The sequence below is a fragment of the Aulonocara stuartgranti genome (assembly GCF_965226115.1).
Source record: "Aulonocara stuartgranti genome assembly, chromosome: 15".
Classification (NCBI taxonomy): Eukaryota; Metazoa; Chordata; class Actinopteri; order Cichliformes; family Cichlidae; genus Aulonocara; species Aulonocara stuartgranti.
In genome coordinates, this window is record NC_138951.1 from 34951391 (window position 1) to 34978640 (window position 27250).

At 37.9% G+C, this 27250-nt stretch overlaps 1 protein-coding gene across 1 annotated transcript in view; it reads right to left on the minus strand.

Moving 5' to 3' along the window:
- Window positions 1–909: 909 nt before the first annotated feature.
- Window positions 910–27250, minus strand: part of LOC309689745 (E3 ubiquitin-protein ligase rnf213-alpha-like) — a 79012-nt gene continuing 52671 nt past the window's right edge. Inside the window, exons 40-68 of the mRNA XM_082506366.1 lie at window positions 26493–26693; window positions 26150–26337; window positions 24870–24990; window positions 24408–24508; window positions 24126–24305; window positions 23129–23274; window positions 22826–22928; window positions 22521–22635; window positions 21763–21967; window positions 21488–21678; window positions 17897–18028; window positions 17499–17609; window positions 13814–14056; window positions 13165–13264; window positions 12338–12372; window positions 12136–12239; window positions 10429–10582; window positions 10028–10202; window positions 9756–9844; window positions 9395–9646; window positions 7573–7702; window positions 7266–7343; window positions 6722–6902; window positions 6158–6362; window positions 3586–3663; window positions 2925–3122; window positions 2712–2801; window positions 2289–2467; window positions 910–1671 (exon numbers count right to left, since the gene is read on the minus strand). Coding sequence (XP_082362492.1) covers window positions 1518–1671; window positions 2289–2467; window positions 2712–2801; window positions 2925–3122; window positions 3586–3663; window positions 6158–6362; window positions 6722–6902; window positions 7266–7343; window positions 7573–7702; window positions 9395–9646; window positions 9756–9844; window positions 10028–10202; window positions 10429–10582; window positions 12136–12239; window positions 12338–12372; window positions 13165–13264; window positions 13814–14056; window positions 17499–17609; window positions 17897–18028; window positions 21488–21678; window positions 21763–21967; window positions 22521–22635; window positions 22826–22928; window positions 23129–23274; window positions 24126–24305; window positions 24408–24508; window positions 24870–24990; window positions 26150–26337; window positions 26493–26693 — 4239 coding nt within the window. The 3' untranslated portion in view covers window positions 910–1517. The remainder of the gene's footprint in view (window positions 1672–2288; window positions 2468–2711; window positions 2802–2924; window positions 3123–3585; window positions 3664–6157; window positions 6363–6721; window positions 6903–7265; window positions 7344–7572; window positions 7703–9394; window positions 9647–9755; window positions 9845–10027; window positions 10203–10428; window positions 10583–12135; window positions 12240–12337; window positions 12373–13164; window positions 13265–13813; window positions 14057–17498; window positions 17610–17896; window positions 18029–21487; window positions 21679–21762; window positions 21968–22520; window positions 22636–22825; window positions 22929–23128; window positions 23275–24125; window positions 24306–24407; window positions 24509–24869; window positions 24991–26149; window positions 26338–26492; window positions 26694–27250) is intronic.

Consider the following 27250-nt stretch of genomic DNA (forward strand, 5'->3'; position numbering starts at 1 on the left):
TTTGTTGAGCCTCAGTGTTATTTTAAAATTTTCAAATCCAAGTATTAGAGAAAACAGATAAAATGTAAAATATTGACTTTTTATATTGATGCAAACAAAAAGTATTTGACACTGTTAGTAAAATGTAAAAATAAAACTATCAATCTTTAATTTCTTTACTAGTTTATGTTTAAATCATAATTTGTTCTTTAGCTGTAAAATAAATGCAAGAATAATGCTAAAACAAACCATAAAAACAGTGAATCATCATCAATTTTCTCAGTAAAGGAATGAAAAATTAAAAAAAATAATACAAACATAGAAGAGTAAAACCTGTTGGTTTATAAAGACAAAAAATAAAAATGATAAACTCATCCAGTTTATCTCCTTACATACTTCATGTTTGATGAAGTTGCTTAACACACAAAAATAAAAAAAACAAAACAAAACAACTTTCCGCCACAGATAAATAGAAATGATCTCATTACTGCAAATCAAATGTTTTGTTTAAATGAACGTATTCAAGTCACTTTTATGCAAATGAACATTTATAATTTTTTAACATGTAAGAAAAAATGGAAAATGTGCAGTTTTCGTACTAGTTTATCAATCTATCCTGTTGTTACTTCACCCTAAAAGATTTCACCTTAAAACAAAAACATAATCATGTAAAAATGATATATAAAATATATCAAAGCAGTCATACTGTATATACTCTCACAGTGAATACATGAGCAGCTCACTGAGGATGTGCTTGAGTTTATTCTGCTTTGCTGTTTCATTGTATTCACAGAGGTTAAAGGTAATTTCTAATCTTTATTATAAACGAATCAAGACAAACATCAACAAGACCATAAACAAATAAAAGAGTTCAAAAAAGTAGTATGACTTAAAGTTAAATGATAAACTAAGATCTCTGGTTCAATTCAATTCGATTTAATTCAATTTTATTTATATAGCGCCAAATCACAACAAAAGTCGCCTCGAGGCGGTTCAACACACGTCATAGAAATCTGATAACTCAAGCTATTAAATGAAAAAAAAAAAACATAAAAAATTAGCAAATCTCAACTTTTACACAAATGCAAATAAAAACTTAGAGAATTAAAAAATATAAGAAAAATTTTATATGAATGAAAAAGTAGAAAATGCTCAGTATACCATTCCCTTGCATATTTATGAACGAACCACGCACATTTACATTGGATTACACGATTTTGCTTTTTTCTATGCGTATCAATCACCTATTGCTTTAATTTCTTATTAAATGGAGAAATATTATTCACTCCTTGCAGCATGATAATATTACTCTTCTTTTTAAAATTCAAACCATTCGCAAGAGAAGTAAAATAAAATGAAAAATAAAATATTAAAATGTAAATATAGTTTTTGGTTGTTGAATTGAATTTGTAAAATAATTCCAAAAACAAATTAACAGCACAACACGTCCTATGATTATTACATCAATAAATGCAGAAAAAATACCTTTGTTTACTTCTTTAGATAACTAATATCTCTCTATGCACTCATTCAGTTGATCACTCATTCATCAACTCCTGTTTGGCTGTGATGGTGTATTTCCAGGTCTCAATTATCTGAGACAGCTTCACCTTTTCAGAGAGGTTTTCCTCCACGTAAGTAGGGACTTCTACTTCTTTACGATCCATGTAGGCACTGACCGCCTCCTTCAGACTGTCAAAAGAAAGAATATATTCATTTAATAGATAACTTTACATTGGAGCAAATAATTTTTTACTTAGCAGGAAAACTAAAAACATATTATAATAAAGACACACTTTTGGTATAGACAAGGCCAAACGATGGGGCACTATAGTGATGTGGAATAAAATATGCATAAAAACTCAAAAGTAATTGGACAAAGACCTTTTTAAGATAGCTTTGCCTCTGTACGCCATTGCAGTTGATTTTAAATGGAAAATTTAAGACTTGATGGAAGTGCAGATTTTTTTTTAACTGTTTAGGAATTACAGTCATTTTTATACACAGTCACACATTTTCAGAGACTTAATTGAAAATTAATTAGACAAACTAACACAGTTTTAAATATAAATAATTTTAAGTTTTTAATACTTAGATGAAAATCTTTTGTTTCATTCTGACTAATCTATAACTTTATGCATATCTTTGCATCTCTGAGATCACTTATATATCCATATTTTGGCTACACAGGATCATCTGCAGTGACTGTGAGGCTTAGGATGCAAATCGTTCTTCACACCTGCTAAATCAGGGCCAAAAACAACCCTGGCATTACCAAACAAAAATTTGGTACTATACAACAGGTTTACCTCCATGATGGATTGTAGTCCTCAGTTGCCCGTAGGCGGCCCAGGCGCAACAAGAGGAACTCATGCATCTCAAGCAGCCACTGGTCCACATTTCCTCTGGACATGAATCCTTTCAGCTCAGTCTTGTTTTTCTCAGTCAGTGGCACCTGGTACTCGGCTGGATACCCCGAAAAGGGCTCCTTTTTAACAAGACATGCAGTCATGCATTTTGTATGTATATGGTAGATGGATTGGCATATATGGTTAATGGTCATACTGACCATTTAGTGATTTTTTTTAGTACAAGCCACATTCATTTAATCTAACACTGAAGCTAAGCTTCAAAACTTACAATTTATCTATGCTTAGTGAAAAATAAGCATATGATGTTTAATCTGGCAATTTTGAATCTGAAAAAAAAAATACAGCAAAAATCAAACTTACTCTTTTGAGTTGCAGCATTTTTTCAGAGTTGAGAGAGGACAGGACTTGCCACAGACAAACACATTGCTGCAGTTCACATTTGCTAAAAGCCTGCAAAAAAGTGAAAACCCCTCAACAACTTATAAACAGTTTGTTCTATCTGGTTTTTGTCTTATTATTAATATTGATGTTTGACATGTGAGGCTCAGAGTGAAAGAGTGTACATGTAATGACCTTCAGTATGTGATGATCAATGCTTTGGTCCATCTTTAGTATTTCCTGAAGGTAAGTGACCAGTTTCATTGTGGGATCACCACCCGTCATTGAGAGGAAACCCAGAAGCAGCTCCACAATCTTGAGCGCCTCGCACACCTCGCTGTAGGAGTCCAGCTGTCTGGACACAGTATTCTGTGCCATAGATGTCAGAACACTCTGATAGAGAAACAAAAATATTAGCGAACCTCAAAGACACAAGTTATGTAAATCCCTTTATTGCTGTGTGCATGCACATGTACATAAATATCAAATGTAAAGCTTGAGTAGTACTTTTAAGTCAAATACAGCTGGATGAATGTCAGGAGTATTGCTTTATTTGCTGTAACTATTAGGCCTGAAATAAATCTGTGATTTGGTGAAAAACAAGAATTTAATCTGGTATAACTGTAATAATCCATTACTATCTAAAGTCCACATATCATGTGTCAGTGCTTTTGCTGTTAACTGGTACTGTTAGTTATTGACTCAGCACAAACCAAGTGAAAATAAATTTGTTGTTTAACCTGGAAATTTTGTACCTTAAATATGTATTTTGGGTTTTACACATAGACAGCTATAATCATGTAGGGTTGTAAAGTACATCAAAGTGTAGTGATAACTTGCTAACGCAGTACTGTACCTGTGGCACTTTTCCATGAACAGTTTTGAAAATGGTTTCATAGTCTCTCTCTTGCGTGTTGACCAACGTGGGAATTCCCTTAATGAAAAACAGGGGGTTTAGTGAAGGGGTTTGGTTTAGGGATCACAAAAAAGCAGTTTTAAACAGAATGGTTTTGAGCTTGGATTTCAAAAGTGGTGAATCAATATAAACACATAGATATTACTGCAAAATAAGTATGACCACACAGAACAGATACAATATGAGAACTCAAATGATGAAGTTAACCAGCACAATAAATAAAATCTCTGTAGTGAAGTGGTCTACACATTTGATTACACTATTTGTTTGTTTAACAATGTGCTGCACAGAGGTCTTTACACCCACATCTACATGCTGTAGCAATTCCTGTGATAAACATTTGGAATAAACAATAATAGCTTAGTCTTGCTTGTGTTTGTATTGTTTTTAGTTCAGCTTCAGCTTGCTCCCTGCCATCTGTTATGACCAGTGTTGGGTAAGTTACTTTAAAATAGTAACTTAGTTACATTACTAGTTACTTCTCTCAAAAGTAACACAGTTACTTCAAGTTACTCGTTACTTTCAAAGTAACTAGTTACTAGGGAAAGTAACTTTGGTTTTACTCAGAATTCTCTTGTTAATGTGTTGCTTCCATAACTTTGCCAATCTTCTAGCTTGCTTACTTGCCACAAGTGCACTGTGCCACCTACCAATAGAAAGAAAAAGATAATGTGCATATTTCCACGAGAGAAATCCCACGCCTGGACCGTCATTGACTGCTGCCATGATTCTAGCCTACGTCACAGCGTCATCTGCGCCTTTTACATCCAACACAAAAACTGCAGTCGTGGTGCTTTCGATTGTACTCAGAACTCGGAAATTCTGCCTTCCGAATAGGAAGATGTAGGCAACACCAGACTGCAGATGAGCTGCATACAGAGCTGGACTGGGACAAAAAAATCATCCCGGGCATTTTGACTAGAGACTGGCCCACCATTATAGGAAAAATCATAAAGCCTTTGAATGAAAATAAACACTGTTGTGACAGTGATGTACACTGTCTGATGGTATATATGCATCAATCTATCAATCGTTTGTTGTAAGACTCAGATAATTATTTTTTAAAAGCTAGACATTTTAAATGAGAATAAGAAAGAAAAGTATTTCTTTGTGCCCCCCTCTCCCTGTTAATGTCCTACCTGCCCCCCTGGCAACACTTTGCTAGACCCGCCCCTGCACAGTTACCAGCTGTCAGCTACATAAAAAAGGATCCTGGGGTTATTTGTCTCTCAGAAACAGTTCATAACTCCCCTTCAACTCATTCATGTCACCTAAAAGGTAAACCTGTTTCTCCATCACCTGTTCAGCTCTGATGATCCAGTAAGGACATCTCCTGGTTTCATCTTCATGTTTCCCTCTCACCACATAACCAAACCATATCATGACCAGCAGCTTTTTTGCAGCTGTGGCTCCAGCAAACATCAGCTGATACTAGAAATTAATATTAAATAAATTCTAACAACAGCTGATCAAACGTGCTGCTGTTGTTTAGCGCGACATCCGCTGGTTTCCTCTTTCGGCGCAAAGTGGGCGATAAACACACAAGAGAGAAAAGACGATCAGCTGATCACTGATCAGTTTTCATGATTGAAGTAGAAACGGGAGAGGGAGGGGGGAGAATGAGAGAAGAAGAGGCAGCTGTGCAGCAAAGACACAGAGTAACTCCAGCTTTGTGTCTTTTTCATTGTAGCTGAATTACGGGACAAACTGTTCCTTTTCACCTCAATAAGAAACGCGTAATATTTTCTCTGAATACCGGACGGGACGGTTGGCAACTCTAATAACTTATGAACAAAATAAAGTTCAACATCATTAACTTCATAGCACCCACCCAGCTGTATAGAAACTCCGTCATGCTAGCTAGCACGCAGTACGGAAAAAGTCAGAATAACGAAAATAAACTCCACCTAAACTTGGTTTATATCTGACCCAGAGAGACTGCAGGTCATAACTTCTTACCTGAAGTTCAGTTCACACTTGGACCGGCGGCCGCCTCGGGTCTCTTTTCCTTCTGCCTCCCTTTTCCTTCATCCACCTGCTGGCCTCCACCACTTGCTAATGTTACTGAATCTGTGGAAGCTCCGCGATAGCCACCACACGAAGTAACGAGTAACGACCCTATCTAAATCCCAGTAACGAGTAACGCGTTCCTGATTTTGGCATAATAACTAGTTACCGTGCTCGTTACCACAATAATAACGTAGTTACTGTAACGCGTTACTTAATAACACGTTAGTCCCAACACTGGTTATGACAGAAGTTTAACAGAAAGTGAACTTCCTTCTCATTTGTGCTTTTTAGATTTCAGTATGTTGAATCATGCAAAAAATAAAAACAAATAAATATACACTAAGGGTGTTGCATGACCACCTTCAAAGATTCATTCTGAGCTTGAAAGATCCCTGAAGGTAATGCACAATCCAGTCAACACCAGATCGTACAGTAGTTAGGAATTTGGGTCATTTAAGGTGTGGGACACATGTTTTAACCAAACCAGGCTGTGGGGACTCACTGCGCGGGTAATGAGAGGTTTTCCCTGCAGAAAGCGGGTGAGGATCTGCTGTTGGATCCTGGGCAGGTCATACTCAGATATTGTCTCGTGGCCACGTTCCAAGCTGTACTGGCAGTTGGACAAAACCAGAGGAAACAGGTCCTTCTCCACATCATAGCTGATCACATGCTGCTCCATTAGCTCCAACAGACTCACTGTGTAGTCACTGCAGACATCACAATGTAGATATGAACTTTAATCTTCCAACATTTCTTTTCCAAATAATTTTGAATAAATGTTGGTCTAGAATGAAGAAAAATGTTTGTTGAGCAAAACTTAACTGTATTATATTTACAATATATAATATATCAATAGCATCGACTCAGTAATTGGTTATGTGGCTCTGTGTTTCTATGTCAAGCTCCAAGGCGAAAGGAAGGATTTTTAATACTAACACCTGTGAATGATACTCATTTGACTCACCTAACTTAAGACTATTGACGTTTCACTTGAACTTCAGGTAGAAAATAGATAGGTAGAAATAAAATGCAGAATAAATGGTACAACAGGTACAGAATAAAGTACCTGTTGTCCTCTCGTGTGTGACGGTCCACTGCATTCACCAACTCATTGTGGAGAGTCACCAGATAGCTGACCAGCCCTGTGGCACACAGGCCTGGACCCTGCCGACGGGGCAGGAGGTACCTGAGGTCACTGTCCAGGTCCAAATCCCTGCTGCAAAATTCTTCTGGAATTTTTATTTCATCTATAGTTTTGAAAGGACAGATAAATAATTCCTTATTTGTAATACAGCTTTTTCCATTACTTTGACTTATGTGGTATATACACAAAAACATCAATTATTGTACTCGACTGTAGCAGACAAAATGATGACTATTGTCATGTAGAGTACACTGTAAATGTATGTTCTCACAGGGCAACTGAAATCAATCAAGAACTGCACTGTTCTTTTAAGTTAAATTGAAGACATGTTATTCATTTATTTATCTTTTTAATTTCAACACAATGCACAGAACAAAATAGTTTAAGGAGAGACAAGAAAATATGTAATAACATAAACAGATTGAATGTGAAGGTGAGACAAAGAGCAGGTTAGTGCTTTACTTACTGCCGGTCACAGAGACTCTTAGCTCATTCCATGTTTTCAGGAAGGTCTCAATGTGTTTTTGATACCATGGGCTCATGTCTGGAACAAATAATTTAGAAACAGTGACTAAAAACTTAAAAAAAGACAAAAGGCAAAGAAACAGTGACTACATTTTTATGACATGAAATGAAACAGAGAGAAAAAAATATGTCAGTTGTCCCTGCAGCAAATATTAACTTTGGTGATAGATTTTGTTTTTGATTTCCAAATGAATACAAATTAGTACAACAGTCAATTGTTCAAGTTTAAGTCCATCTAATCTCTGTACCTGTTTGCTGATCAATAAATTCTCTGATGGAACCCGCGATCTCTTCAGTTGCATTCTGGTACTTTCTCACCAAACGTTTCTGCAGCATTAGGATTTCTGGGAGGAATTTGATATGTCGAAATTCTCTTTCCTGTAAAAAGAAGTTTAGATAAATGGCTATCACATCTTTGGTCATTTCTAATTCTGTTACTGAGAATATTGACCCACTTATTGAAACTTTAAAGAGTAATTTATTATGATTTTATATATAGAATGTCAGGATAATACATGTTGCAAAGTAATACTGTAGTTTAATCAAATCTATAGATTTCACAGGTTTGGCTAATCTGTAATTCCAAATTAGCAGCAGGCACAAATGATTGCATGTCTTTATATGCCAATTTGGGCTTGTAGTCTGAAGTCAAGCTACATGTCAGCCCTGTGATTGGATTGTGAACTGCCCAGAACTGACCCCACCTTTCTATCAGTGTTAGATACTGGTGACCCTCTATAAGTAAAACTTTTAGTGCACACAGGAAATAATAGTAATAATCAATAATATTTCTAAAATAGTTTTAGAAACAACATTATTATGAATAATGGGATTCAAATTGGAAAAAAGAAATCAAAGCAGTGAAAGAGCTCAACTACAGAAAAATCAAAAGTCATAATATATAAGGACAAATTTGACATTTAGTCTAAATGTAGCCCTGGCTATATAAATAGTTCATTTATTTTGATGGTTGAATGTAAATGTTATGTGTGTTTAAGAATGAATACAAATGTGTGTTAATTAGATGCACAGCGTTCTTATTTGCATTTTGAGGTGTATGTCATTATTTTCTGTAATGGTATTGGTATGTACTACAGTTCCGGGCCAATCCTGAAGTAGTCTCAGGTAGAGTGGGTTGGAGTAAGTGGGGAGCCGTGTTCACTCCGCGGAAAGAGAGAGGAGAGATGAGGAACAGTGTCATGTGGACGCAGAGTTCATGGGAAGGTGACAAACTTTTATTTTCAGGTTGACGATCAGTGTGAAAGCTGTAGTACCCTACTGTGAGGTAAATATGAATCTGTGAGTTGTGTTTGAAACTCATATATTTACTCATATATTTAGCAAATGGTAATATTGCAGTATGTAATAGTATGTAAATCAGCATTTAGCTGGGTTATTTGATTTGGTAGGAGGAGACAGAGCTCTTGCTGGCATGCCAGAGAGGTCCCTTTTGTTGTGCTTATGTGTTAACGTGGGAACACGTGGATACGGTAACTGCGAGTGCTGCTGCCGCGCCCTGCTAGTGGCCTTGACCCAGTTTCCCCCGCTATCCCCTTGAACTGCCTGGAGGTGTGAGTACTATTGTTTGCACGTGCTTTTTATTTTACTGCTTGGCAACAAGTGAAGCGGCCAAGTTGTTTTAGGTCCCAATGCACCCGAGCCACGACTCAGGCCTGCAATGAGGTGTTTGTTAACACAGAAAGACTGTTGCAGTTAAGGAGTGTATGTGGGCCCACCATATTATTTAATCATTTGGTTACAGTTGATATTAGATACCTAACCATTGCTCGACAACTTTATTAATGTTACTTATTTTCTTTTGTTTTTTAGAAGTATTTTATAATTGACCTGCTTGTGTCTGGTTTATTTCCATATAGTCTATTTTATTGCACAATTCATGTCACAAACATCAAAATGGGAGTATCAGTAGTAAAGACCCCTCTCAATAGAACGTGGGGCGGGTGTTACATAAAGGTTGCACAAAAGGAAAATTTCAGGATTGTTTGAAATGCACAAGAGCAGTGAATTCCAAATAATTTTGTGAAAGCGTTACATCTGTGAGACACACACCTTCTGCAGGAACCTCCAGAGCAGGGGGAGCTCCTCCTTTTGATCATTAGTCTCCATAATGTGTGTGAGGCTGAGCAGCGACAGCCTCTCCCTGCAGCTCCACACTGCTGAGCTGTCGACCTCAGAGCCCTGTTGCAGTGAGGCGAGGAAGCTACAGTCATCACCGTGGATCGTCCTTATGATGAAGTTGGAAGATACACGGGAGTCATTTCTAATGGTTCCCTTTGCCTCTTGTAGGAGTTGGTCAAGATCCTGGACACAAAATATTGGCAAAGGCAGTTATGTACAAATAAGACTGAAAAAATATCAGTTATAAAATGAAAAAAGTCAAAACATGTAAATAGTGATTTTAAAGAATTACCTTCAACTTTGGTGTCATAATATCTGTAGCCACAGTAGTCTCCCAGGTGTTTCTGGATTCTTTGGATGTAAGGTGAGGGTCAATAGTAGCTAGAAAAAACATTTACATAGCCATTGGTTAAACAGTCAAATACCAGTTTCCATATTTGTTGACATTTAATCCTCACGAACAATTCCTGTCTATGGAGGTCTGCTTTATTCAAATTATTATTAAGTTTCTTTTCACAGTCTTTTGTCCTGCCATGTATGTCCTTTAACAAAAGGCTTCCTTACAGTTACTGGCATGTGGTAGTTCTTGAAGTGATCTGAGCACCAAGTGAACAGATGTTACAGTGTCGTCAGCTCCTTTTCCCAGTGCCTGTGACAGCTGTTCAAGATCCTTTATTATGTGCAGCCTGAGAAACAAACTGACATCCTCCACAGGTGGCTGGATTATCTGTTGGACAACCTGAAAAAAAAAACAGTGGATAATAGCATCATACTACATGCAAGACAGCAACATCGTTCATTGAGTTGAACTATTTTGCAGAATATTAATCAGTGAACTACACACAACCTAAAACAATGCTAGTCTCACCAAGTCACCAAAAGCTGCTTAAATATTACAGCTACTGTACAAAATAGCTTTAGATACTTTATTTATGATGGTTAAGAGCCTCTAAATTAGAGCTCACCTGAGGTTTCTCTGAGGCTCCCAGCATCATGGCGAGATGTGTAACTAGCCGGACCAGAGTAAAGGGAGTCAGAGACATGTTTTTGGTATCTAAGGCATCTGGGTTGTTTCTCCGTTGAGGGTCTCCCAGAATGTGACCGGGGCGTGTTTGATCCCTAAAACAACAGATTTGCATGAGTAAAAAGTAGAGTAGGTCTCCCCCCAGTGCAAAACAGGTGACCTTTAGAAGCGCAAGCACACATGTGAAAGTTAATATAATATTACCCTTGTGCTGCTTTTAGAAAATTTAATTTTGACAATTAGTTCACAAGGTTATACTATGCATAAAATATGTATTGTTTTTAAGAGTATACTTGAAGTACAGCCATAACAAGACAAATAAACCCACTCTAACAAAAACAGACCAAACTGCTGCCGTTCTAAAACAAACTGAACTCTGCTTCTTATATTACACACGCAGCATCTACAATCTCAAAAGAAATAATCTCTGGAAGAAAAACCAGCAAACACAGCTAACAAAGAAATTAAAGAAAAAAAAACTGTATTGTATACAACAAACAAAAAAGTATTCTGACTGACATTTTGTCTTTGAAGATATGTGTTACTCTTTCTTTGTGGAAAATTTGATATCACTATGTGACAGCCTCTTTTTAATACATACTGGTTGTGAATACTAACCAGTTTTTCTGCAGTATCCATGAAAAAAAATCTGAACTCATTCTTTACAGTTTTTTTTTTAAACTAAACCTTTCCAACACAATGATTACACAGAGTATGTAATGGTACTGGGTCTGTGACCCAGTGTTTTGTGTGTTTTAGTTTTATTTTTTGATTATTGTTATTTTCTCAGTGTTTCCTGGTTTATTTTGAAACAGTCTTTGTGTCTTTGTCATTGTGTTTAGTGTCATTTCCCCTGTGGCGTCATTATGTTTATTCTAGTTGGCTGTTTCCCCATGTGTTTCCACTTCCCCTCATCACCTCCTGTGTGCATTTAAGTCCTCTGTTTTCCTTTGTTCATTGTCAGGTCATCTGTTTATTCCACATCATAGTTCTCACAGTCTTCATAGTTTTTATAGTTAGTTTTCCAGTTTAGTTGTCATACCTGTTTTGCCTTAGCTTTTGTGTTTTCTCCTTTCATCAGCCCAAATAAAGTCTCGCTTTTGTTTAAAGATTCCTTTCTCAGTGTCTGCTTTTTGGTCCATTCTCAAAAGACATCGCCGTGACAGAGCAATTCAATGATATCAAACTACTGGTCGGAATCGTCTCGTCAGAATTTTCTGTTCACGGTGCAGTCTCATTGTTAAACTTTTTAAATGCACAAAAATGAAAACTTATAAGTTTAAAAAATTGACAATGGGAATTTAGTTTATTTTACTTCACAAAATAAAGGATAATGTTGATTTAAAAAAAACAACCCACTAGAATAACAAATGTGCTTCTTTTAACAGATTTACCAATAAAAAAACCCAAACTTGAATGATTTCTGTCGTTCATATTTTATACAAGAGAAAGTTTTGTACAAAATCAGTTTATCTGCATTTTTGATGGTTCCCTCGTGCGAAATACCAGAATAATTTCTTTTTAATATTCCAGTATTGTTTTAATAGACAGCACAAATTATATAGCAATTTTTTTCTACAAAGTTTTACTTTATCAGTAAAGAGATTTATTTAATGCAGTATTTTGCTTTACAATTACTGACACTCACTCGTGCAATGGAACTTGTGTGAATCCAGGCAAGGCTATGTGATGTTCCCCTCCAACGTCTGCGCCACACTCCAGACATCGGCCTCTCTCCATGGGCCGGCCGCACTGCAGTGCAAGATTAAACATACAGTATAATTATAAAACATCGAGTCTGTAATAATTGTGAAGAATATATTAACTGGAACAGCAAAAAAATGGCTTACCATATCAACACAGCATGGGTGATTATTTGGACAGACTGTGAAAAAGACATAATATAGATTAATCTGTGAATTTATGGTCAGGTTTATGCAAATTACTCCTGAACCAAGTCTGCCATCTTGGTAAAACATCTGACCAATCTATATTAACTTTTATTCAATGGTCAGCAAAAATGACCAGCTAAATCTTAAAAACTAAATCTCTAGTGAATTTGCCCCATAATGAAGCTTTTTAAAAGCTTTGTGTCCCCTGGAAGTGCTATTGGTCGATTGTGGCTCAAGAGTTTGGAGTTTGCCTTGTAATCGGAAGGTTGCCGGTTTGAGCCCTGGCTTGGACAGTCTCGGTTGTTGTGTCCTTGGGCAAGACACTTCACCCGTTGCCTACTGGTGGTGGTCAGAGAGCCTGGTGGCGCCAGTGTCCGGCAGCCTCGCCTCTGTCAGTGCGTCCCAGGGTGGCTGTGGCTACAATGTAGCTTGCCATCACCAGTGTGTGAATGGGTGGATGACTGAATGTGTAAAGCGCTTTGGGGTCCTTAGGGACTAGTAAAGCGCTATACAAATACAGGCCATTAACCCTTTGGTGGAGCAGAATTCTACCAAAGATTTCAATTCAGGGTTGTTTTGGGTGCCATATCTCTTTTTCATAATGTCTTTCAAATCATTTAAGGTTTAGCATGATGACTGAAATATAGGTCATCCAAATATTTCCTGGTGAGGAGAGGAAATCCTCTCCTCAATTTGAAAGGTTGTCAAATTGTCAGAATACCCAGTTACAAGAACAGATCATTAAAAATGAATTTACTTGCATATATGAAAGGAATAATACTTACCATACCAAGTGAGCTGGCCCTGATAGTGTGTTTCTTGTTGTTGTATGGCTGCCTGGGCAACAGCTAACATGTCATCAGGCATTGTGGGTATAAAAGCCCTCTGTAGGTTAAATTAAGTGAAAATCTAATAAATGCCATAAAGGTAACATTAATCTTATCTTGCTGAAGTTATCCATTGCAGAGAGTAAGCAGCACAGATGTATCCTTCTTCTATTTTTGAGTGTTATTGTGTTTGCTGAGTTGTATTCCTGGAGCCAGTAAAGACTAGCTTCACTTTCATCTGCTTCGTTTTAACATCTGCCTTAACTATGACATTATCTCAGAGTATCTGCAATGGGAAAAATATCTAATATGTGGGAGTTGTGATGATTTAATGGTTAATATAAAAAAAAAGATTTTAAATGTGTTGGTCACTGTCCATCCTTGAGCACTATTTTGAAATAACAATTCCCAAAACTGTTTACTTTTTGTAGATAAACCTGACTCCATATTACATAGCTCAAAGGCACATTAGCATACCACTATCTTATCCAAACCTAGTCATTTCTGGAAATAAAACTAAAATCAAGGGTTTGAAATGTGATTCTACAAACTAATGGGTAAAACCATGTGGCTAAATCAATCTTTTATATACAATCACACTGTTTACCTGCATATTTTCAGGTGACAGGCCAATGTTTTTCAGTGGCATCAGCAGAGGGTGACTCCCTGTGAGCAGCACAGCTGCTAGATGGATGATCAGGTCGATAACAGTGTTTTCCTCAATGGTATTACCAGGTTGGATGGTAAGAGCTCCCAGTCTGTTATAAATCAATGCTGACGCAAAGTTTCTTACTTCTCTTTGGGGCAGGTATCTTGAGCCGTTAATGAGGTCATCAAATCCATTACATTGCTGTTGGGGATACAGAAAACATCTAAGAGAAGCAACACACTTTTTTTTTTTTTTACTGTGTAACAGTGTTAATAATAATAAATGTCTCTCTGTGCAAAATGGGTTTAAAAACATAAACAACTGTGGGATACTGTTTGTCCATGATTTGAACTGGGGAACAAATTGTGGCAGGGTAAGCCTGATATCCTGATATTTGTATCCCACTGTATTTTTTTTTTATATATATAAAAAGCTAATATCACCAAAATTTCATTATAAGAAGTGTTTGTGAACTAAAAATCAATAATTTGGGATGCTGTTTGTCCGTGTTTTGGACAGCCCAGTGTGTGGTCCTGACGCAGGGGAAACAAATTCTGTTGGGGAGACCTACCTTGGCACCGCTGTTGTGCAGGCGAAGCCAAAGACAAGATATGTTTCATCATATTTTCTATTCTTTGGTTTTGAAGGAAGTTGGTTTGTAAGCATATTTGGCGATGCTTCATTCTCTGCTTTACATTTGTGTGGGAGCCCCGTCAAAAATCCGTCCATATGCTAGTAGTGTGCGAGCATCCTTTTTTTTTAAATTCTTACTGCGCCCCCACTTTGGCAACCTCTGCCTTAATACATTAGCAAGGCAATATAATAGTCTAACTAGCTGTAGATATTGACAGTTAACCATGTCATACACAGATCAAGCCCTCTAATTTAGCATTTTTTAAATTAATATTTTAATACGCTTTATGATAAATCAAGATGTAGGCCAGTGTTTTAGCTTAGCTTGGGCCAGGTCTGGCAATGATACCCTGTTTACGCGATGGCATGCCATATCTGGCTCGATTGTGGTTTGGGTTAAGTGGCCCAGGCTCATAGAAAACAGGTCTGGCCCGGATCTGGCATCAAGCTGGCACTTCTGACTGACTGGTGTCATGGCAGAGTGTATGTTACGGTCCTAGCTGGGCCTCCTGAAACTGCCCTTGTGTGGGTGTGGTGTTTTCTCTCTGCCTCTTCCTCTCTTGCTCCACCCCTCTGTCTCTCTCTTGCTCTTCTCTCTCCCCAGGTCACAGCTGCTGCTCCATGGCCTCATTTACCACCTGGGCCCAGTCAGCAATCACCTGCCTGAGGTTATATAAGCTGGGGTTGAACTGGATGTATGAGGGTGGTTTTCTCTGGTGTCTCCGCTTTGTGGTCTAGATGTGTGATTGACCTGCCTGTGGTGTGGAGTTGTGGAAGGAGTGTGCAGTGTAGCTGCTACATGTGAGTAGTGTGGGCTTGTGGGCCTCGGCAGCAGTAAAGTTAGCTGCTGCTAGTGACAGGGTGAGCTTGTGGGCCCCTGGAAGTGCCTCCTTGTGGTGTGGAGTTTGTTTGGTTGTTGTGTTCTTTGTTGTTGCAACCTTTTTCTTTTTCTAGTGTATTGGTAAAACGGTGTTGCCGGCTCTTTATGTTAAGATTATCTATAATTAAAAACTATTTTATTTACTAAACACCTCTGTCTGTTCTCCTTTCATTCTGTTATGGACTCATTTGTTACCAGTCCCCATACACACCCCTAGACCTTCATTGTGGGGAGGTAACAGTGCATGTCAACCAGATGTGGGCCAGGTCTGGCAATGATGGTACTTTTTATGTTCCTATTTTAGTTAGAAGACACAAATGCCATGTTGCAATACTATACTGCTATGGTAGCCAATGTTTCAAATGCAGGTTTGTGAGTGTACACTTTATCCAAAACCTAGTGAGGGTTTACTCATGTTTACCAATGGGATTTGGGATTTTATTCATGAGTGATGTTAAGGTGGAGTGCAACTTGGACCGGCAGATTGGTGTAGCCTCAGCAGTAATGCACTGTACCAGACTGTTATAGAGAAGAGAGAACCAAGATGTAATTTATCAGTTATCTGCATTCCAGCACTCACCTACGGTCATGAAATCTTGGGAGTGACCAAAAGAACAGGGTCACGAGTACAAATGACCAGTGATGGGAATAACGGCGTTATATGTAACGGTGGAGCTAAGGGGGCAAAACAATCACATGAGTGCTGCTGTTTGGCTGAGGAAGAATAAAGTAGTCCTAGTAAACCAATCACATGACCACTTCAAGATGACAAAGCAACAAGGTGATATATACCAGTTTTTAAATTGTGTTGATAGGCCACGTAAAACCAGAGTCATGATAAACAATATATAAGAGTTGTTTTCTTGAATACTTTCATCACGTTTACTGTGTAAGGGCAGTGCTAGCAAGCACTCTCTACATATGACCAAAAAATAAAACAAAAAAACAGCCCTTTCGTGTTGGTGGAAAAATGTACAATGTCAACCAATCAAAAAATGATATGGCAACATGACATTTGGTTGTTTAGCAAGAGGGGGAAGTTTTAGGAGTGACGGTGAGAAAGAGAGAGACAGAAAGAAAGAGAGCGGAAATGAGAGAGAGCGAGTTTTGAGATGTGAGACATTTGTGACGTTTAGCGTGTTTGGAGTGTGTAGTTAATGTGTTGTCTTGTGTAGTGTAGTGGATAGTTTTGTGTTGTGGGTCAGAACAATGAGGCGACTGCTGAATGTTACAGGTGCTGCCAAAAAGTCACCAAAGGCAGATTACAGTGTAAACGATGTCTCCAGGTAGAAAACAGGAGGAGTGATACACCTGCTGCTGTCAGACCTGCAGGTATCAGGCTGTGATGTTCTCCTTTATAGTGGACAGAAATTATTTTTTGGAGTGGCACAAATAATTTGTGTGGCATCTTATTGAATTCAGAACACCTGATTGTTATGTAAATAGTTTGAAATGGTTAGTTAAAAAAGGGTAAAAGGTAAATGGCTGTAAATAACTTTGTTGTTTGCAAAACTTGTGCATATGATTTTAAAATTTACAATTTATATTTGCATTTAAAGTTATGAAAAACATGTTTGTGGTTGTTACAGTAAAAACTATAACTTTTTCTACTCTGATTTTTACGTTTTTGTCTGATTTTAGATCAGTTTTGCTAATATAGCATGTCAAAATGAAAACATAACTGTAAATTCAGACACATGAGGTTGTGCTGAAAAGGATGATACCAAACAAGGCAAATTAAATAGTTTTTAAAGGTGAAATGTAGAAGGGAAAATCTAAAGTAGTCAAAAATATGCCAATTATATCCTGGACCCCAGAGGGTTAAACTTTTTTTTTTTTAAAGTAACGCAATAGTTACTTTTCCTAGTAATTAATTACTGTTAGAATCTTGTAACTCACTTACTAACTCAGTTACTTTTTTGAATAAGTAACTAGTGAGTATAATTGCCCAACTTGCCCAACACTGCAAATGACTAAATTACTTTCCTCTGCAAGGTGGCTGGACTCAGATTTAGAGCTAGGATTAGGAATTAAGACATTGGGATAGAGCGTAGAGTAGAGCTGTTTCTTAAAATTATTAATTATTGGATATTATTATTATCCAGATTCTAATTTTGCCACTGTTCATACCTTGGGAGTAGGATGAAGACCCCTGTTTTCAGATCTGTACAGAGTTGTGACCTCTCGGAAAAGAGCCAGCAGGAGGAACACTGTCCGATTCCTTCGTGTAGCCATACATTTCTAGTGTATTTCAAATAAAAACAATAATAAAAATCACAAGTATAAATAAAGATAAAAGTAAAAATGGGCATATAGAGTACAGCACTATGGTGAGTACAATAACTATACAACTAAGCATTTACGGTCTTAGCAGTGATACTGTACAACATCACTTGCAGTGCTCTATGAATAATGAGAAATGTTTCAATAAACTACCCACCCATGGTTTCATCAAAACAATATAACAGTAATAGGTAGATGAAACATGATGGAGTGTCCGTAATATATTTATTACAGGACAGAAATACCTCACAGACTTCTTCTATCTGCTCGATGTTGCCGTCTACTAGTGCCTTGGCAACTGCATCTCTCACAGCCTTGTACTCCTCTCCATACACAAGATACTGGTCCATCAGGCCTCCATCTTCATTCTTTTGACACTGTGAATGAAATTACAAAGCAAATGTGTTTAAGTACATAAATTAGACCTGAGTTATTCTGGTGACTATGAATTAGTTAGATAACTGGCATAAGTTGTACACCATGGTTTGTTTCAGTGTTTGTAAATAAAAAGCTACAATCAAAAGGGTTGATGTACAATCTTTAATACACTCAACAAAAATATAAACGCAACACCTTTGTTACTGCTCCCATTCCCCATGGGATGGACGTAGAGACCTAAAATTCATTCCAGATACACAATATAACCATCCCTCCCAAACAGTGGTCACAAATCAGTCCAAATGTGTGGTAGTGGGCACATCTGCTATATTGAGATAATCCATCCCACCTCACAGGTGTGCCACATCAGGATGCTGATCTGACATCATGAGTAGTGCACAGGTGTACCTCAGACTGCCCACAACAAAAGGCCACCCTGGAATGTGCAGTTTTTTGCGCTATTGGGGGTCTGGGGACCCAGAACCGGTCAGTATCTGGTGTGACCACCATTTGCCTCATGCAGTGCAACACATCGTCGCATGGAGTCTATCAGATTGTCAATTGTGGCCTGTGGAATGTTGGTCCACTCCACTTCAATGGCTGTGCGAGGTTGTTGGATATTCGTGGGAACTGGTACACGCTGTCGTATACGCCGGTCAAGCACATCCCGAACATGCTCAATGGGTGACATGTCCGGTGAGTATGCTGGCCATGCAAGAACTGGGACATTCTCAGCTGCCATCTGCCCTGAACAATGTGAACCATGATTCATCCGTGAAGCGCACACCTCTCCAACGTGCCAGACGCCATCGAATGTGAGCATTTGCCCACACAAGTCTGTTACGGCAACGAGCTGGAGTCAGGTCAAGACCCCGATGAGGACGACGGGCATGCAGTTGAGCGTCCCTGAGACGGTTTCTGACAGTTTGTGCAGAAATTGTTTGGTTGTGCAAACCAATTGTTCCAGCAGCTGTCTGGGTGGCTGGTCTCAGACGATCTTGGAGGTGAACCTGCTGGATGTGGAGGTCCTGGGCTGGTGGTTACACGAGGTCTGCGGTTGTGAGGCCGGTTGGATGTGCTGCCATATTCTCTGAAACGCCTGTGGAGACGGCTTATGGTTGAGAAATGAACATTCAATGCATGGGCGACAGATCTGGTTGACATTCCTGCTGTCAGCATGCCAATTGCACGCTCCCTCATTGCTTGTGGCATCTGTGGCATTTTGCTGTGAGACAAAACTGCACATTCCAGGGTGGCCTTTTGTTGTGGGCAGTCTGAGGTACACCTGTGCACTACTCATGATGTCAGATCAGCATCCTGATGTGGCACACCTGTGAGGTGGGATGGATTATCTCAATATGGCAGATGTGCCCACTACCACACATTTGGACTGATTTGTGACCACTGTTTGGGAGGGATGGTTATATTGTGTATCTGGAATGAATTTTAGGTCTCTACGTCCATCCCATGGGGAATGGGAGCAGTAACAAAGGTGTTGCGTTTATATTTTTGTTGAGTGTATGTTCTGTGTGTGTGTGTGTGTGTGTGGGGGGGGAGTGTTCGCCCAGGGCGCCAAACAGGCTAGGGCCGCCACTGCCTGTGGTGGTCTGGTTGAGCATTTGTAGCCTCGCTACCAAACGGGCATCTCATCTCCGAGAAAGTTATACCAGAGAGAAGTAAAGCAAGTGTGTAAGTTCATCTCTGAATGTTTGTAAAGCATTCCCGCGTTAAACTTAACAACCGATATATGGAGCGACTGCCTCTTCTCTCTCCCTCCCTCTCCTGCTGCTACTTCAATTGAAACTGCTTAATGATCAGCTGATTGGCTTTTCTGTCGCGAGTCCGTCTCTCTTGTTTGTTTATCGCCCACTTCGCCTGAAAGAGGAAACCAGCGGCTGAACAACAGCAGCACGTTTAAGCTTGATAATCTGTTGTTAGAATTTATTTAATATTACTTTCAACACCAGGATCTTTTTCTATGCAGCTGATAGCTGGTAACTGTGCAGGGGCGGATCTAGCAAAGTTTAGCCAGGGGGGCCGATAGGGCATTAACAGGAAAAAGGGGGCACAAAGACATACTTTTCTTTCTTATTCTCGTTTAAAATGTCTAGCTTTTAATAAATAATTATCTGAATCTTATACCCAAAGTTTTAATTTGATGTAAAATGTATAGAAGTCCATTACTGTATATAGTAACTATTAAGTCTAATATACCCTAGTAAGCTGCAGTACTTTTTCCTTTGGGAAGGTACCATCTGTGCAGTCTGTAATTCAGTTGAAGAAAGATGTTGAATCTATTTAATTATTCTTGAAAAATAATTTATTTCTGTGCATTTCTTTTCACACTGCATCAAATTAAGGTTGATTACGTCGATTAAGCATTATGAGGTGGGGGGTGGTTCCCTATTTTTTTTTTTTTGCTGGGAGTTTATAACCCTATTAGTTAAGTTGCTTACTCTTTAAAATACCAGAATAGGGAGGATGGAGTAGGTTTATGTTTGTTAGATTGATCAGTATTGCTGAACCATGAAATATTTTGGGTGTAGTGTATTTTTTGCATACAGGTGTAACAGAATAGCTTTAGTGTTTTTTTTTTTTTAAAACTTGAGTATGAACTTATACAAAAGGCAGCAAGATATTTAAAAAAAAACAACAGTTTTATTGATTAAAAAACACACTATATCGGATTCATTACGGTATCGGCCGATATCCAAATTTATAATATCGGTATTGGTATCGGACATAAAAAAGTGGTATCGTGCCATCTCTAACCTTGACCTCCCGGTCTGCTATCAAGCTGGTGTGTAACAAACGTCTCAGAAAATGTCAGAGCACTTTTGCAAATATGTGATGTTTTGATAAATCAAGCAGATATTTGAAGTTTACAGAGCTACATTCTCTCCTGAAAATAACTTAAAAGTTTATTTTGTGATCTAGAAAGAGTAGTATTTAAAAGTTTTTAGTGTTTGAGTTTTGGATGAAACGCATTCTGGGATATTTGGCTGTACCAAGTCCACACAAGTCATAACCAATGCATGCTCGATAAAACGGAAGGAGCGAGAGCACATCTGGAAATTTTTATCGTTCTCAGCTTGATGCGTACTTTGAATTGGAACAGTACTTGGTCTCCGACAGATGACATATCACAAGTTCACGAGAACGGAGGAACACACAAGTACACATATTGAGACACAGCCCCGCCATTACTCCAATGACTGTCCTTTAGTATTTTTCCATCCCCCTCCCAACAACAACCCAGTATAAACGTTTCTACCTCTTATCATTCACCTGATACTACGGCTTACACTTCTGTCTAAAATGTTGTATGGTCTTTACCTTATATAATAAAGTGCTATGAAATAACTTTTGATGTAATTTCATACTCTGGAGAAAAGTACATGAATTTATTTTTTGACTCATATTTTTGCCAGTAAAATAACTCATGACTGTTGAAGTACCTGCTGATGTATCTCTTCAGGGAAAAGCCAGAAGAACTCAGGTTGTTTCACCATTGTTTGAACGTACTCAACACCCTGTGATTCGCTGAGCTTGCGGATGAGGTAAACACGGTACCAGTTATTCCCACTGTCCTCACAGAGCTTTATCACCGTGTTTAGAAAATCTTCTGCCCCATCTGGGACATGGTTGCCTGCAACAATGACAGACTGGTTGTTTTAGTTCCTAAGCACTGGAAACTATAGTAGCGCAATGCAGTAGTGAAGTTATATCTCACCTGACAGTCTATCACTGATGAGCTGGGAAGCCATGATGAGGGTCACACGCAGTCGGGCAATATGCTGGAGGTGTTGAATAGAGACTGTTGCTGGAGCAGAAGTGACTTCAGCCAAAAAGGACTGCAGGAACTGTGTTTCATTAATGAAACACTGTAACTCTGCAGCTTTGTTGCCCTCCTGAGGCATTTTCTCCCAGATGGAGTCCTGCAAATATCACCAGTTAACTGTCACTTCATCTGACGTCTATCAGCAACAAGCAAAAAAAACCCAAGGACTTTGTCATACTGCTGGTATTCAAACTGTGCCCTGTTCAGATATAGCTGGATAACTACATATGTTTGAGAATACATAAACAACTCCTGTATACTGAAACTACTTTTACATTTACATTAAATCCAGCACAGAGGACTCCTCCTTCTGCTGATCACTAGTTTAAGTTTCATTCCAGAAGGAGAATATTTACATTATGTTAGTGGGTTTCACGTTCATGTTCACAACTATAAGTAAAAAAAAGACCAAACAGTAGAAAACAGAATTTCAGATGTCCTTTTAGAGACTTTTGTTTTTGGAGAATAATACATGCTCCCTAAAAGGTTGTGGTTATTCTTTAGTTACCACTTGCTTTAGAAAAATAAAATAAAAAGTCTTTATAAATCCTTTTTTATTCCTAAAAAGGAGAAACCTTCTTCTCATCAGTTTATTTGTGTAATGTAACACTATTAAATGCAATTTCCAAAGGTTTTCTTTCTAGTTTTACCTCCAAACAGTTGATGTATAAGGCATAGAGCTCTGTTTTATCCACATCATCAACAAATCTGCTTTCTTCAACAGATGACAAATGCTGCTGCAAATATTTCATGACCTCTTCAAAGCTGAAACACAGTTAGGTCAATCATAGAGGGTAAGGTAAACAAGTTCAAGTCTTTTCACACATTTTATCACTAAACATGCAAAATTCCCAATGCTGAGAAACTTTTCAACACTGCTCAAAACATTGAAACATCTATGTTAATTCAGACTAAGAGTAATTTTACAGTGACATATTTATAGTAGGATGCCTACCTGAATTTCAGTAGCAGTTTGAGAATTACAGATCGCACAACTGGGTTTTTATCTGGAGACTCGTCAAAAGGTGATAAAGCTTTGGTGTGAATCTCTTTCTGATCTGTTTGGAAAATAATCTAAAGTTAACATTAAAAAAGACCAATAGTAATTTATTCTAGCAGATTTTGATCACTTTTTTGTAATTTTTGAAATCTGGAAGAAAATGATTTATATTATTTATGGTTGTAGTGATCACATGAGAAATTATCCCTGGATTCCAGATTCTTTAGAGAAGAAGGTGAAAAACCCCCAAAGTGGTACCTGTCTCCGTCATCAGGTAGGAAAAAAGGTGTGCGATGACACCTCCATCTGGAGGTGTATTGTCCTTGAAGCACATAGTAGAGAGCAGATCAATAAAGAAACTGTTGCAACGTTGCCTGAATCCTGCATTTTTCTTGATAGATGCTCTGGAGAGATACAAAATGTAAATTAAGCATAATGTATATGCACTATGCCAAACGTTAAGCTTTGTAACCTGATTCCCCAGAACTGATTCTCTCTCAGGATCTCAATGTGCTTACTGATACTGTGTTTTATGCACACTACAAAACAATATTTTTAATTATAAAGTGAAACTCTTGAGATTGAGACTCTCTTTTGCAAGAGTGTCCTGGGATGACATAGCATTAACTTAGCTTTTATTTTCAAGGCAGAAGAAACCTGAGCTCCCAGAGAAAACCTTCACAAGCACAGGTCAAATATGCAACCTCAACAAAGAACAACCTTACCCAGGTTTGACCCCATGACCATGTTGCTGTGAGGCAAAAGTGCTAAGCAACAAGCCACTGTACGTCTTCTATATTTGAAAATGTTGTAGAATGAATGGGTGACACATCGATTATAAGTGGCAGCCTGTAACTATATTTCATAAAGGCAAATATGGCAATCCTGCCATAACAGTTGAACCAGGGAAGGGGCAAAAGGAGCCGATCTTGTTACCCTGACGCATACAGACAGTAGTAGGTTCCACCTGTGTGATGTTTTGCATATCTACTTATTATCATTTAGGTAATTCCTTCAAATACTCTAGTAGGATAAGCCTGTAACACCTATCATGTCAGCACTCTGGATTGAACCTTTGCTGAAGCCTTAAGATTGAAAAACTTTGCAAATACTCTTTAAGTTTAAAGCTGTTTAAGGTATTTCTGAGAAGGTTGTAATATAAAGCAGCTGTATAGTTATGAATGTGAAAAACATCCAATTCCTGTGAATGTTTACACATGCGTTATCAGCTATTTACACAAATAAACAATCTCACCTTGTGTCTTCAGAAACATGTGGCTGGAAGTCATCTGGTAATTGTTGGCGGCAGGTGGGACAGAACGCCTGTCCTGCATCAAGGCTTTCCTTGATACACGTTAAGCAGTAGATGTGATAGCATGGCAGCCCCACTGGTTCTAGAGGCTCTCTCATGCACACCCCACATTCACCTCCAAACCTTCAGGAAAATGCAACCAACATCAATCAAATTACCTTTAAATTCTTCCATATTTCATATAAATTCATTTAAAGGCCAGCTTAAAGCAAAACAAGGCTTTACCTGAAAATCTGATTAGTTGCCCCCTGTTTACAGGACTTCAGGACTTCAACTACTGCTTCAAAAGCCTGTGTAGACTTTACATCCGAGTTTGTCTCCACAGCCTTAAACATAGGTTAAAATAATAAAGAATACAGTAATTATAATCATTATATTAATTTATTTAAGACAGAAGAACAAAACAATCTTATGCCCAACTAAGGTGCTTTGTCTCATTAAAACAGACTTCTGTGCAATATGGACAGGTTACAGACAAAAAGAGTGCCTCCATCATCTTGCGTAGGCGAAATTGCTGATGTATTGGAGAATACAGAGGTCTTTTCATTTTGTAAATTAAACCTAAATCAAACAATTTGCGCTGAATAATGATTGGTTATTTGACTAGGTGTGACTGTGACCTTTGATTTAAAACAAAACAAAACATAAACTAAAAACAAACACACACATATACACAAACACACTTACTCTACTAAGGGTTTTAATGTGGTTCAGGACCAGTGTCCTGAGCTGATTGTCTTCATTTTGGAAACCCAGCATCAAATGTTCCACAAACAACGAGAGGATGTAGATGCGCTTCCAACCATGACTGCAAAATATTACAGACCATGATCAAAGTTAGTATGTTCTTGATTATATATGTATGTATATATATATATATATATATATATATATACTAATGATAGACTAATGATATGAGCTGTGTCATATCATCCTGGTCATTTTTATGTGATATAAAATATTTATGCTTCAAACAACAAGATAAGCTTAGGCACGACTGAGCTCCGTGCCAGCCTCTAAAGACAATTGAGTAAAAAACATGGAGCTACTTAAATGACCAATAACAAAGCAGAGTACAAAATATGGAAGACTATGAAGAAGGAGACACTAGTAGCTGTTGATGTGCCACCCAAATGTAAACAACTGACTCAACAAGCTACACTTGCTAATTATCAGGAAGAGCCAGCGGTGGATGGAAACTTATGCTGTGGTCAAATAGTGGTAAAGCAGGACAAGAAGTTGGCTGAAAAGCTTGACCCAACATACAATGTCCCAAATAGAAAATAATTTTCAGTTTTATTATGTGATGATACTGTGCAGCATTGTAGAATTACACAGTTGAGTTGAGTTACAGTTAGTGTTCAACTAGTACTAGTGGTTATTACATACTTAGAATTTCCAGGAAGATATTACATAGGCTACTTTTGTGCTTACATTTGACTTATACTGGGTCATTTATACTGGCAATATATTCACACTTAAAATGAGATTGTGCCATCATTGACAGCAGCTCATTGGAAAAGAGGACAATGCCCTTTATTTTGTTTGCACTAATACATGTTGCTGCCCGCAAGCTGCAATCACACAAAAAAAAAGTTCAGTTTTTTGTTTCTATATCATCAGAAATATCATTATTATATTTCTTATAATGTTTTGACATAACTTTAGGGCTATATCACCCACCCCTACAGCACTATCAAAGTCAGCATTTTACACCTGTGCTAGGATTTACTAAACATGTTGGTTAGCAATGGGGGGAAGCATAAGTTGACACTTTAATGTCCCAGATCTTATGTTTAAATAGGTGTGCTACATCTTTGCTAAAATAAGAATATACTGCATTAAAAAATCCCCATAACTTTAAGTCATAACAATAAATAACTACAAAAATCTTTCGCAGTTTCTTTCAGTCAACACTAGAGAGAACTGGGCAACAAAATTCTACTTTCACTGCATCAGTATCTTACCTGACGTCACGGAGTACTTTCTTGCAGTGCTCACCATATTGTTGAAGATTATTTTGAGAGCAAATCAATTCCAGTGAAGCCTGCACTTTCTTCACCTTCCTCAGCCAATGCTGGCAGCGGATATCACTCTCTAAATTACAAGGTTCCAGGCTTTCAACACATGCCGTGGCTGCATAGACATCCAAAACCTACAGCAGAACAAAACAGTTTGTAAGTGATTAAGCAGTTTTCTAATATTTATAATATCCTTTGAATAGTTCTATGATTGTTAAAAATATCCACACCCTAAAGGCAATTTTATAAATAAATTCTCAGAGCACCAGGAATGAAGAAATACACTTACCATTTCAGGACAACGTCTAATTTGCTGGTTTCTTTGCAAAGGTGAAACAATTTCAGTGTGTAGAGAAATCATCCGTGAAAGGTTCTGAAGACGGCTTTGGCAAAAATGATAGGCAATGTGGATGAGCGGTAGAGAAAGCTCATCATCTCGTTTTTGTCTCTGTATTTCGTCAACACAGCTGGCCATGGCCTGACAAAGTAGCTGAGGAGTAAAGGCCCAAGTAGATTACTGACACAATATTTGTTTGGAATATTAGCAACTTAAACTGGCATTACATTTAATGTATTATTTTGATTGAAAAAATTCCGAATGATTATGTCCCACTCTGAGCCATGTAAAGCATCAAATACAAAGTGTAATTAACAAAGCATTGCTTTGATCTGCTCCACATTGTTGCTATGCATTATAATACTTCCACACTCATTCCAGCAAACTTATATTTGAACCTTTAAAGTTACCTTTAATGATTAGTTTTTACCAGTACTTTGATGAAAAGATTTAGCTAATCCTAATTGCTCCACTATATTAGAGTGTAGTAAACTGGACGGTTGTGACAACTGAGAAAAGTTTGTGCAGTGATTTTTTTCTTCTTATTGGATTTTATGTTGTTGGGTAGTGGGATTTACCTCAAACCAAAGGTAACATTAATCGAACATAAGCATTTTCAAGAAAACATGAAGCAAGCCTACCGTATATTTGAGGAAATGAAAAGTCACATTGTACTAATGGAGACAGTTATTGTGCATTTTCCTTCATTC